This window comes from Macadamia integrifolia, chromosome 4 (genome assembly GCF_013358625.1).
Source record: "Macadamia integrifolia cultivar HAES 741 chromosome 4, SCU_Mint_v3, whole genome shotgun sequence".
Lineage (NCBI taxonomy): Eukaryota > Viridiplantae > Streptophyta > Magnoliopsida > Proteales > Proteaceae > Macadamia > Macadamia integrifolia.
In genome coordinates, this window is record NC_056560.1 from 21,754,111 (window position 1) to 21,766,776 (window position 12,666).

Here is a 12,666-nt window from a genome sequence, read left to right on the forward strand (position 1 = left end):
TGGGCGCCTTGAGCATGCTAGATCTGTAATCCAATCAATGTACCTTTACTGTTCCCTTATCTGTTCCTTCCTTTGGAAAGAACTTGATTCTTCTATCACCCTATCAATTGGTTCTCGGTTTTCCATCCCAAATCTGAAGGTGGTCTAGGTCTGCGAAGAATCAAGGAAGTTAATACTGCTGGCATCCTTAAGCTTATTTGGAAGATTTCTCCTAAGCACAACAGTATTTGGGTCTCATGGGTCTGTTCCTTCCTCCCCCCCTCTTTCCCTGTTTTATATATTATCTATTCATCCATAAAAAGAAAAAAGATGGAGATGGGCAATCCCTTGGCAAAAACAATGAGCCTATTCCTTGGGGAATCCCTTACATGCTTGTGGGGGAGGGAAGCAAGTTTGGGGCTAAAATCGAAGAAGATGGCATTCCAAATCATATCATAAGATCTAGATTTGGGAATCCATCTAAATGTGGTTGATCATGGAACAGAAGGCAAGCTTTCCAGCGGTGTCACAAATAGAATCACTAACAAAGGTCATGTCAACCCAAATCCCTTCTCACAAAAGGGGGAGGGGGAGCAGGACCCATGCCAGCAAGAGGCAAGCACTCTTTTCCAAATGGAAGAGGAGAAGGGGAAGCTGAAGACTAGGTGGTTGGAGTCTTCAGTCTCATTCCAGCACAAGCAGCAATCTGAAGGGACTGAGATGTGCCTATGAATAAGGAAGGATTAGGTGGGGAGACAGTTGGAGAGGGCTCTCCAAGTATTGAAGCTATGACGAGCAATATGCCCCTTGAGGTAAACATCGCCATAGAGAAAGAGGATTATGAGCTTTGATAAGGGCCCAAGAAGAGGAAGAAGAAAAAGATTTAAAGGGGGAGGGGGACCAAACAAGCCTATCCCCTCTAACACGATGACTAGGAGGAATGGGGGGAGGGAAGCCCAGATGTCAGAGGGGGGAAAAGGAGGGGAGAGGGGGTCCCCCAGAAGTCATTGGAGACGATGGACACAACCAATGCATCTTTGGAGAGATCGGAAGAATAGACAGCTCTAGCTCCAACAGAAAAAGGAACTCCTGTAGGGTGCTAGTTGTCAAGCCAGAGAAGATTAGAGGAGCCATCATCAATGAGGGAGGAGATAGCCTTACGACCAAGGGGTGTAAGGTTTAGGATTTTACGCCAAACCTATGAAGCATTGGGGGGGAATGGAAGGAATCCATAGGGAATCTCTTTTGAGAAGGTGGGAATTAACCTAAGAGACCTAGATGCTATTGTGCTTGGAAGCAAGCTTCCAAAAAAGTTTGAGGACACCAGCTGAATTGACATCTTGGATCCTTTTAAGCCCCAGACCACCTTCCATTTTGGGGAGACAGACAGATGCCCAAGTAAGGGGATGGAGAAATCTGGAGGAATCGTTTCCTTTCCAAAGAAAGGAGCAGAAGAGGGATTCAACTTTGTTGATGGTAGAGAGGGGGAGCTCATAGACACCAAACCAATAAATGTAACAAGATTGTAAGACTAATTTAATGAGCTCCAGACGACAAGCAAAGGAAAGAAGTTTGCCCTTTTAAAGCTGGAGCTACTTCCTGATAAGGTCCAGTATAGGGGTGCAGTGGTGGGCAGTTAGCCTAGCAGAGATAAGAGGAAGGCCAAGGTAACGAACAGAAGGGATCCAGGAGAGGATCCGGTGAGAGCAAGGAGGTGGGCTTTGGAGACATTAGAGACTCCAGAGAGAAAGAGATGGGATTTGAGAAAGTTAACATGGAGACCAGACAATTGCTCAAAAAGGCGAAGAAAGGACATAATGGAATCAATGGAGAGGGAGTGGGCCTTAGAGAAGATCATCAAATCGTCAACAAAAGCCAAATTGGTGAGACCAAGAGATTTACATTTAGGAAGGGGAAGATGAGATGGAGATCCGTGAAGCTTGGATGGATCTAGAAAGGACTTCAAAGGTAAGGGAGAAGAGGAAGGGGGAAAGAGGACAACCTTGACGGATTCCAATAGAGGAGGGAAAATATCCGGCAGGGCTCCTGTTGATAATGACAAAAAACTGGTGAGAAGAAATGCAAGAGTGAACCAGTGTATGAACACAAAAGGAAAGGACATGGCTTGGGAGACGTTTGAAATGTAGTCCCATCGGATTGAATCAATTGCTTTGTGAAGATCAATCTTGAGAAGGGTGACCGGAAAGTGGGACTTACAATCAAACCCTCTTACCACTTTATAGCAGAGGAAAATGTAGTTAGAGATGCTCCTACCCCCAATATAGGAAGACTGGTTATCACTAACAAGGGAATCAATAATCATCTGAATCCTTAATACAAGGATTTTGTGATGAATTTGTAGAGAAGGTTGCAGAGGGAGATGGGCCTAAAATCGGACATAGAGGAAGCCCCCTCTTTCTTTGGGACATGGCAGAGAAAAGAGTGGCCAATGCCATAGATCTAAGAGGGAATGAAGAAGAAGCTTCTGATGACTTTATAGAGGTTAGGCTTGATGATGTCACAGCAAGAAGAGAAAAATCCCATGCTGAAGCCATCAAGGCTAGGGGCTTTATTTTCTTTGTGGGAGAAGACAATAGTAGGGATTTCCTCATCAGAGGGAATGGCATGAAGGGGAGGGATGAGATGGGAGGGAATGAATTTATTAAGGTGGCCAGGGGATTGGGGGGGAGAAGGGGGGAGGGAGGGGGTTGAAAAGATCATAAAAGTAGATGGAAGCTTTAGATTTAATGCTATCCAGGAGGGAGAGAGTTCCATCTCTAGTGGTAAGTGAGATAATAGAGTTGTTCTGGATTTGATGGATCTATGGAAATAGGTGGTGTTGGAGTCACCAAGCTCAAGCCATTTAATGCAGGATTTTTGCTTCAGGAAGCTCTCTTCTTGAGCAATTAACGAGGCAAGCTCAATGGAGGAGGATCTCTCCTTAGTAAGAGCAGAATTAAGGGGAACAACCTAAAGGCTAGATTGGATGGAGGCAAGGGAGGCTTTGCCAGAGGAGACTCGGGAGGAAAAATTGCCAATGGTGGAGAAATTCCAAGCCTTAAGAGCATTTTTTACTTTTTTTTTTAACTTTTTGGCAAAAGCAATAAGGGGAAAAGAGAAGGCTTGGACAGGCTTATTCTGCTCACTACAAACAAGCGGAGGGAAGCTCTGGTGAAGGGACCACATATCGAAGAATATGAATGGTTTGGGACCAAAGGATAGACGAGGTTGGACAAAAAGGGAGATGGAATTGTGATAAAAAATGTTAGGGAGGTCAAATGTGGCATGGGAGGAAGGGAAGGAGTTATTAACCAGCAGACAGTAAATTTTGCAATGATTTCTGCTGGAGCGACTTCTCTTATTGTGCCAGGTAAATTTACAGCTAGACTAGCGGAGGTCATTGACACTAATGTCATACAGACAATCATTGAAAGCATCGACAGAAGAAGGATCAATGGGGGAACCTCCCATCTTCTCATAGGCCATCCTAACCATATTAAAATTGCCCCCCAAGGCCCAAGGGAGGAGACCAATTTGAGGGGCGAGGGAGAGGTCATTCCAAAAAGAGATCCTGTTAGATGACCGATTGAGGCCAAAGATGGCTGTGAAGGCCAAGGAGAAAGAGTTGGAAGAGTCAGAGATAGAAAGGTGGATAAATTGGGAGGAGGAGAGGGAGATGGCTAGCTTACAGGGATCCCAAAGGATCCAAATATGACCAGAGGAGCATTGAATGTAGTTAGAAAGGAAGGACCAAGAGGGAGCGATGGAGGTGATTATGTGGAGAGCATTAGCTTTAGGGAGCTTGGTCTTGAGAAGACGACACAAAGCAACTTTGGAAGATTTGATTTGGGATCTAACCTCGGCTTGCTTGGCCAGGGAATTGAGACTATGAACATTCCAAATAAACCAGATCATTTGGACTTACTGGGGGGCAATGAAGGCAGATCAGCAGTGGAAGAGAACCTTTGCGAGATGAAGTTTTCTTCTTACGGTGCCTTATGTACTCAGCAATAGTAGAGGAGTAAGCTTCAGGGGCTTGAGGAGGTCAACCCAGGGAAATGGGAGCAAGGCTTAGCTCAGAGGAAGACGTCGCATGGGAGTCAGTTGGCAATGGGTGGCATTGAATGGCCAGCAGTTGGGAGTAGTCCGCACATGGAGCTTGCAAGATTTGGCATTGAGAGCCATGGGAGGATCTAATTTGGTGGGGGCCAACACTAAAGAAGGAAACCAAGGAGCACTTATTGCAGGTTTAAGTCGGCAGAGAGATGTCGAAGTAGAACAGTCTGTAAGAGGAGCTTGCAAGTTAGCCAAAGCAGGAGCAACATTTAGGGAGCCAGAAAGAGTGAAGCCATCCGCACGAGGAAGGGAATGTCTCTCCAAGGAAGTGGGAGAGTAGCCTGAGGAAACAATATCGTCGGAGATGACGAGGCCAGAGGGAGTAGCATCCACAGGTGGAGTCTGCGATGGAATTAGCACGGGATAAAGGGGAAGGTGTCACCAAAGTGGAAGAGATGGAGTCGCCAGAGTAGCCGTTGGAGAAGCCAAAGGTGGAGAGGAGATGTCGGCGTCAATAAGGGTAGCATCCGCAGGTGGAGCCTACGATAGAACCTGCACAGAAAAAAAAAGGGGGAGGTTGTTGCCAAAGAAGTAGTGGTGCCACCAGAAGAGTTGATGATGGTGCCGAAGAAAGGGGTCGGGGGAATAGCAGGCGAGTAATACCAATCCCAGCTTGATTATGTTTGATAGCCCCAACACTCAGATTTCCCTTGTCAAGTTGGAGAGCACTAATTATTTGGACTGGTCACACTCTGTGAAGTTATCCTTGAGGAGTCGAGGGAAACTTGGATATATTAATGAGACTATTAAGACTCTCGCTTTCTCTAACCTAGAATATCATAAATGGGAAACTTTGAATTCCACTGTCATAACTTGGCTCCTCTTTTCCATGTAACCTGAGACCAGTAGAAGATTTATCCGGAAGGAAACTGCTAAGGATATCTGGGATAGTCTCTAAGACCTATGAAAGTGTGGTTGACTTTGTTAAGGTCTACCAATTCCTTTAGCAGGCTCTCTATATGAAGCAGGGAAACAAGACTATCTCTTGACTATTATAATACTGTTGTAGGATTCTGGGGGGAGTATGATCATTATCGGGACCTTTATTTGTCTAATCTTGAAGACAAAGCCAAGGTCTATAGATCCCTTGAAAAGGAGAGCGTGTTCTGCTTATCTTACTAGGAGGGATGAACTCTGATTATGAGAAAATCTGGATATAAATTTTGGGACGGTCACCCCTTCCATCTCTTGATGAGGTGTGTAGCTACTTATTGAGTGAGGAGACCAGAAGAGGTGCTATGGAGTCTGCTTCTCCACTTGAGAGATCTTCTCTTTCTCCCACTGCTCAGAGAATGGCGTGGAGGCGGCCAAGGCCAAGGATCATCCCATGAGGATGATCGGGATAAACCCTGGTAGTGTGATCGTTGTGAGAAACCTGGGCACACTCGAGAGAGGTGTTGGGTGCTTAATGGATGTCCTAGTACTTGTGGTAGATCTACTAGTACACATTGTGGTCGTTGAGGTGGGGTTACAACTCATGCTACTATGACAAAGACTGATCCTCGAGGACCCTCACAAGAAGATACCAGATCCTTCTTTAGTGATGATATTGCAGTGCTCCGCTGGTTCATGTCTCAGCTTGATAGCCTATCTACCTCATAGGATGCCTTAGCTTCCGTTATGCATGTCACCGCATCTGCACCTTCCACAACTCCGTCATGGGTTATTGACTCTAGTGCCAGTGACCACATGACTGATACGTCCCACTATTATGATTCTTACTCCATTTGTTTTGGTAAGGATAAGATTCGGGTGGCTGATGGTACCCTCTCCTCTGTTTCCAATAAAGTCAGTATGCCCACTTCTTCTATTTCACTTAAATCAGTTCTTCATGTCCCTAACATTACCTTGTACCTTTTGTCTGTGAGTATTTTGATTAAATCCTTGGATTATTGTATCACAGTTTTCCCTTCCCACTATCTTTTTTCAGGATTTGGTAACGAAGAGGATTATTGGCAGTGGACGTGAGGAGAGCGGACTCTACCGCCTTGAGCCACAATTATCTTTTTTTACCACACCACGGTCCGATGCATGTGGTCGTAGTGATAGTATTTCTATGCATTCTATGTTGCTTTGGCATCAACATTTGAGACATCCCTCTTTTGTTGTTACGAGGAAACAATTACCTCATTTATTTACATCTTTTCCTTCTTCTCATATATTTCATTGTGAACCATGTCTTATGCTAGACATTATAGTTCATCTTATTCCTATCATGGTAGAAGATCTGTTGTTCCTTTTTCACATTATGCATACTGATGTCTAGGGACCTTGTCCTACCACCTCTTTATTTGGCCATCGTTAATTTGTTAATGATTTCTCTTGTTCCACTTGGATCGTTCTTATGAAACAAAAGAGTGAGGTTTATGATGCCTTAAAAAACTTTTATATAATGGTCTGCACCTAGTTTGAAACCAGGATCAAAATTGTCCGATCTGTTAATGGGGGGAGTACATGTATGGTAGTCTAGAGGATATTTACTGACAATGGTATTATCCATTAGCTTGCATGTGTTGACACACCCCAACAGCTTGGGTAGCTGAGAGGAAAAATCGCCATTTGTTAGAAGTTGGTAGAAGCCTTCTATTTGGTAAGCATGTTCCTAAAACTTTTTGGTTTAAAGCTATCCTTACTGTTGCATTTCTCATCAATCGCATGCCTACCAAAATCCTTGGGTCCCATAAAGAGTTGGATGATGTAAACACTATGGATATTGTTGATACTAGTGGGCCTTGTACAGATAAGGCACCTGATATTGTGTACACAAGGACAAAGAAGAGATGCCAAGAGTCCTCTTTGGATCCACATCCTGAGTTTCATCCTCCTCAATCAAGTAACATTTCTTCTTCTTCTTCTCCTGAGTTAGACCTCCTTATTGTTGTTCAAAAGGGTAAGAGAGCTTGTACTAATCCTATAGCCCTGTTTATTTCCTATGATGCTCTCTCTCCTATAGGTGTTGCCTTTTGTTGCTCTTTCTTTTGCTTCCATCCCCAAAATTTTATTGAGGCTATGACAAACCCCAAGTGGAAGAACGGCACTTGAAAACCAGTTGATTTTCCCAAGGAAAGAGTACCAGTTAGATGTAGGTGGGTCTATACAATTAAGTACCGATCACATGGTGCTATTGAGAGGTACAAGGCAAGATTAATGGCCAAATCAGGAGACCTTTGCTCCTGTGGCCAAACATAACTCTATAAGAATTCTTTTATCTGTGGCAGCAAATAGAAATTGGCCCTTATATCAGTTAGATGTGAAGAATGCCTTCCTCCATGGTGACTTAGAGGAGGAAGTGTATATACTGCCCCCTCCTAGCTTCAAATTTCCAGCAGTTGATAGGAAGGTGTGTCTCCTAAAGAAGGCTCTATATGGTTTCAAACAATCACCAAAAGCTTGGTTTGAGAGGTTCAGGCAGACCATCTTGAAGAATGGGTATTCCCAAAGTCAAACAGATCACACATTATTTACCTGGAGAGATAATGGTACCATCACAGCGTTGATTGTCTATGTTGATGATATTGTGGTGACTAGAGATGACAATGATGAGATAGCTAGGCTGAAAGCCTAATTGGCCAAATAATTTGAGATCAAAGACCTAGGACACTTAAAGTACTTCTTGGGGATTGAAATGTTAGGGTCTTTAAGAAAGAAATCAATATTTGCCAAAGGAAATTTTTTTAGACCTATTGAAGGAAACAGGAATGTTGGGGTGTACACCGGAAAGTTCTCCTATTGAGCAGAATCACAAGTTAGGAGAAGATTATGTTTTTTTATTAATGCAGGAAAATATCAGAGGCTAGTGGGGAAGCTAATATATGTCTTTAACTCGCCCATATATCACTTACGCAGTGGGAGTAATGAGTTAGTTTATGCATGCACTTGGATGTTGTGTACCACATCCTTAGATACTTGAAGTCCTCTCTAGGAAAGGACTCTTATATGCCTAGAACAATAAACAATCACTTGAGGATAGAAGGTTATTTTGACGCTAATTGGGCTGGATCCATCTTTGATGGACGATCTACTTTTGGCTATTGCACATTTGTGGGTAGTAATTTGTTTACATGGTGGAGCAAAAAACAGCCTGCTGTAGCTAAATCTAGTTTAGAGGCAGAGTATTGGAAAATGGCTCATGGAGTTTGTGAATTCATTTGGTTGAGAAAACTTGTTCTTGAGTTGGGATATGATACTGACAGACATATGGTCTCTACTGTGATAATAAAGCAACCATAAGCATTGCCCATAATCCAGTACAACGTGATAGAACAAAGCACATTGAAGTGGACCGACACTTCTTCAAAGATAAAATAGACAATGACAACATTTGTGCACCCTTTGTGAAGACAAGTGATCAGTTGGCGGACATCTTCACCAAAGGACCTATTCCTCACTAGTTCAGTTCCCTTTTATGCAAGCTGGGAATGTATGATATTTATTCTCCAGCTTGAGGGGGAGTGTTGGAATGTATAATAGGGGTACTTTAGGAACTGTCTTTATGTTAAGTTGTCCTAATTTGTATTTCATTTTTTTCTCTTTCACCTCCCTGATGGAGGAATATGTAATCCCTAAAAATATTAGTTGATACTAATATAGGTGAGATGAGCCAAGAGCCCACTCACGTTTTGTCCTCATCTCTCTCTTTCTCCTCTCATCTTCTCTCCTCCTCTCTTCCTCTCGTCTCTCTTTCTCCTACATCTCTAATCTTTATCTTCTCAACTTCCAACTTGGACAGTGTTAAAATGATGTTGCTGTCGACATCAGTTAGAATTCAGTTTCCCAAAACCGTCAACTTCCCCTCGGCGACAGAGATCCCCGCCCCAACAATCATTTTGAAGACAAGAGTACAATAACACCACCTACAGACATGAGGTTTCTTAAGGGATCACAGAGGGGGTTGTGGAAAGTGAGGGTGAGGCAGGACGGGCGGCTCATGTTTGGGAGAAGGCGGGGGAGAGATGGTGGTGGGGAGAGGACGAAAAGAGGTTGGGGGCATCGGAGCAGGGATAATTCAGGGATTTATAATTTGTATGAGAGAGAGAGGTGAAAGTTAGCTTTTCTGAGGGAATCAGAAAAGAAACTTTGAATAGGGGACTTTCAGTAAATATAATGTAAGTATAGGTAGGCGATAGAAATTTTCCCTATATATAATTCACTAATATCTGTATTTTTAACCAATCAGAAGGTCTAGTTTGTAGAATAATTACTGTCTATTGGATTCTAAAAAAATCCCATGGTTGATGATACTGTCCCACTTTTTTCTTAAATATATCATCTTCTGATAGAAGAAGTTGACATGTCAAAATTTTGGGATCAGACAGACTAACCACCATATCATTTTTTAAATTATCATTCTTTTTTAAAGTATGCAATATCCATGTCATAGAATATGGAACAATATGATTAGCTGATTAAATATTAACTCTTTGTCATTGTAGCATAACAAAGGAGCCAGTGTGCGGATTCTTTTAATGTACAGGTAATTCTTGGTGAACTCTACTCAGTTATGTAATTTACCTAAATAAGTAGTCTGAAGTAAGGGATATGCTATTGGCGTTTTATTAATTGGAAGTCCACCTACCCACCCTTTTGGTTAAAAGTGATGAAACTACTATATATTTTATTGGTAAATTAATAAGTTAAAAGCTTTAAAGGGAGATATATCTTGCCCTTAACATTTAGATACTAAATTGTTAACAGAAAAATAGGGTAGAATGCTTAAATGATCAATGAGACCACACAAGCCTTTATTTATAATAAATAGGGGAGAAGTAAAATTACAAGTATGCCCCCTACAATCGACTCCTATTAATTAGAGTCGATGGAGGGGGCAAAAGGCAAGAATGCCCCTGCAGCACACTTTAAGTCCATATTTCAACGCTCCCCCTCAAGTTGGAGCATAGATTTCACACCAACTTGAATAAACAAGGATGAAACAACTTCCCTCCTAGTCCCTTAGTGAACACACCAACTAGTTGATCACCAGACTTCATAAAAGGAACACAAGTTAACCCAACATCTAACTTCTCCTTGATGAAGTGTCTGTCAATCTCCACGTGCTTGGTATGATTATATTGTACAAGGTTGTGGGCAATGCTGATAGCAACCTTGTCATACAATATAGCATCATGGGGAGACGAACATGAACACTAAAGTCTTCTAGTAAGTTGTGCAACCGCAGTAACTCACAAATTCCTTATGACATGGCTCGAAACCCGAATCTAACCACTACATTTTACTTTTTGTTGCGCAAGTGACAAGGTTCCCACCCAAAAAGGTACAATAACCTAAGAAGGATTTTCTGTCAGGAGATCCAACCAATCGGCATCTATATGGGCCTCAACTCGATAATGGTCATGAGGAGATAAAAGAATCCCTTTTCCAGGAGCTGACTTCAAGTATCGTAGAATATGCAAACCAGCCTCCATATGGGAGGAATAAGGATCATTCATGAACTGACTCAACAAGCTCACGGCAACAACAATATCAGGCTGTGTATAGGAGAGATAGATCAGTTTGCGTACCAACGGCTAGTAATGCCGCAACAGGTTCACTTTCCTTTTCCTTGAGCAGTGTATTAGCTTCCAGAGGAGTATCAGGATATATGATCAAGGGGTTTTGGAGGAGAGATAAGCTTTGGAGATTTTTTGGAGTTAAAGGTGAAGGTTTTCTCTGATGTCCACCTGAACAATATCCACGACTATTGGTCCTGTGGTTCATTCCTCTTCTTTTTCTCATGATAGCTGTACCCTTGGAGGGTGGAGAATGTAGGGCTGGATAGTGGTCAGAAGTTGGAAGATTCTTCAAAGGGGACTTGTGAAGATGTTTTTAGGAGTAGGGTGTCACGACACCAAGGCGAACCAAGGCGTTGGAGGGCTGCCTAAGCACTTAGGCGACAAGGCGCCCGCCTTAAGGCGTACAATACGACCAGGTGTTATTTTTTATTTTTACTCTTTTCTAACATTATTTAGTATGCCACATATCCCTTGTATCACAAAAAATCAACATTAAGCCACATCAAATCATACAAAATGAACATTTAGAGAAATGCTCTTTTCTATAATAAGTTTTACTAGTCAAATGATTTTATTTTTACGTGAGACTTTTTGTATTAGGTATAACACAAAACCAGCTTTCCAAAAAGTCTGGGATGACTTAAATCTTAGTTGTAATGACAAAGTTATGTTCCAGTTAAACTTATTTTAAACTGCGCGAATGCTGTTATAATCACTTAAATGAAAATAATTTTAAAGACATCAAAACAAAAAATTATTTTTCCGGACTTTTGGTTTTTAGCAATGTTTTATTATAATAAAATTTATAAAATTTTCAGAATTGAGAAAAAACTCAGCTTTTGAAAATTGAAAATCGCCCCTACAACAAAAAATCCAGTTTTTGTTCTTGGACTTAGGGGTGAAACAGGGCCGGGTTTCTTAAAACCCCAACCCAACCTTAGGTCCCCAAAACTCAACCCAGGCCCAACCCAACCTTCCTGGGTTCACCCCTAGGCCAAATCCTATCGGGCTCAAGGTTGGGTTGGGTTGAGCATACTTTTCCTACGAAGGGTCATAAATGTTGAGCCTATACTTACCAAGGGGGGATGGGAGATTTTAAGACTATGGTCAGCCCTTGTCCACCCCTAATCCATAAATTTGCAGCAAGCAAGGTTGTCAATTTGGTTATAAATAAACTTTTTAATCGCTTCGCATCACATCTTCCAGAAATTGGACAAGCCAAATTTTGGTCCAATTCTTTATGATTGCTACTAGATCTAAAGTTCATATCAATACATGACAGGAGACACTAAGACAACCTATATAAAGAAAATAGGGGAAATAGTTTGGCCATTTGGTCGTCTTAACTCAATAGGTAAGAGTATGTGGCTTGTGTAACAAATGATGTGGGTTGAAGTCATACAGACAGCTTGTCTAACACATTATGTGGCTTGTATAACCCATGATGCGGGCCTAGGGGAAGGGGGAACACTATTACTAAACACAATAATAGATTAGGGTTAAAATCGGGCCGGGTTGGGTCGGGTTGGGCTGGGCCAGGTTGACCCTCATAACCAGGTTAGGCAGGGTTCGGGGGCCATCAGGGCTAAACTTACACCCCTACTTGGACTAGGGGTTGACTTTTTATCCTATTGGAATTTGATTTTTAAATTATATTTATTGGAATCAAAACGTTTACTTAAATGAGTCCAAAAATATAAGGTGACATGCAGTGCAATAAGGCGACAGTTGCCTAGGACACAAGCAAACTGCCTGGACGCCAAGGTGCCGCCATAACAAGTATGGTCACGACCCAAACACATATGTCAATGAGGGTACAGCCCTCATGGTCTCAAATGATCAATAGATACCAACAAATATCCATAACAAACTTCATTAATTTTAAATCTCGACCATTGTAATAAATCTCAAAAAACTCCTACTGGTTGCAAACTAATATATGTCCCAGTTAAACTTCAAATCCAATTATCAGAGTTTACATCTCAAATTTATCCCTACTACATTCATCTAAGAATACGGAAATATCAACTAATAAAGAAATCTTCAAGTTGCACTCAAACTC

The 12,666-nt window shown here is 42.0% G+C and overlaps 1 protein-coding gene across 1 annotated transcript in view; it reads left to right on the forward strand.

The window, feature by feature from the left end:
• LOC122076664 (probable starch synthase 4, chloroplastic/amyloplastic) overlaps positions 1-12,666 on the forward strand; it is a 38,174-nt gene that overhangs the window by 7,033 nt on the left and 18,475 nt on the right. Inside the window, exon 4 of the mRNA XM_042642087.1 lies at positions 9,528-9,568. Coding sequence (XP_042498021.1) covers positions 9,528-9,568 — 41 coding nt within the window. The remainder of the gene's footprint in view (positions 1-9,527; positions 9,569-12,666) is intronic.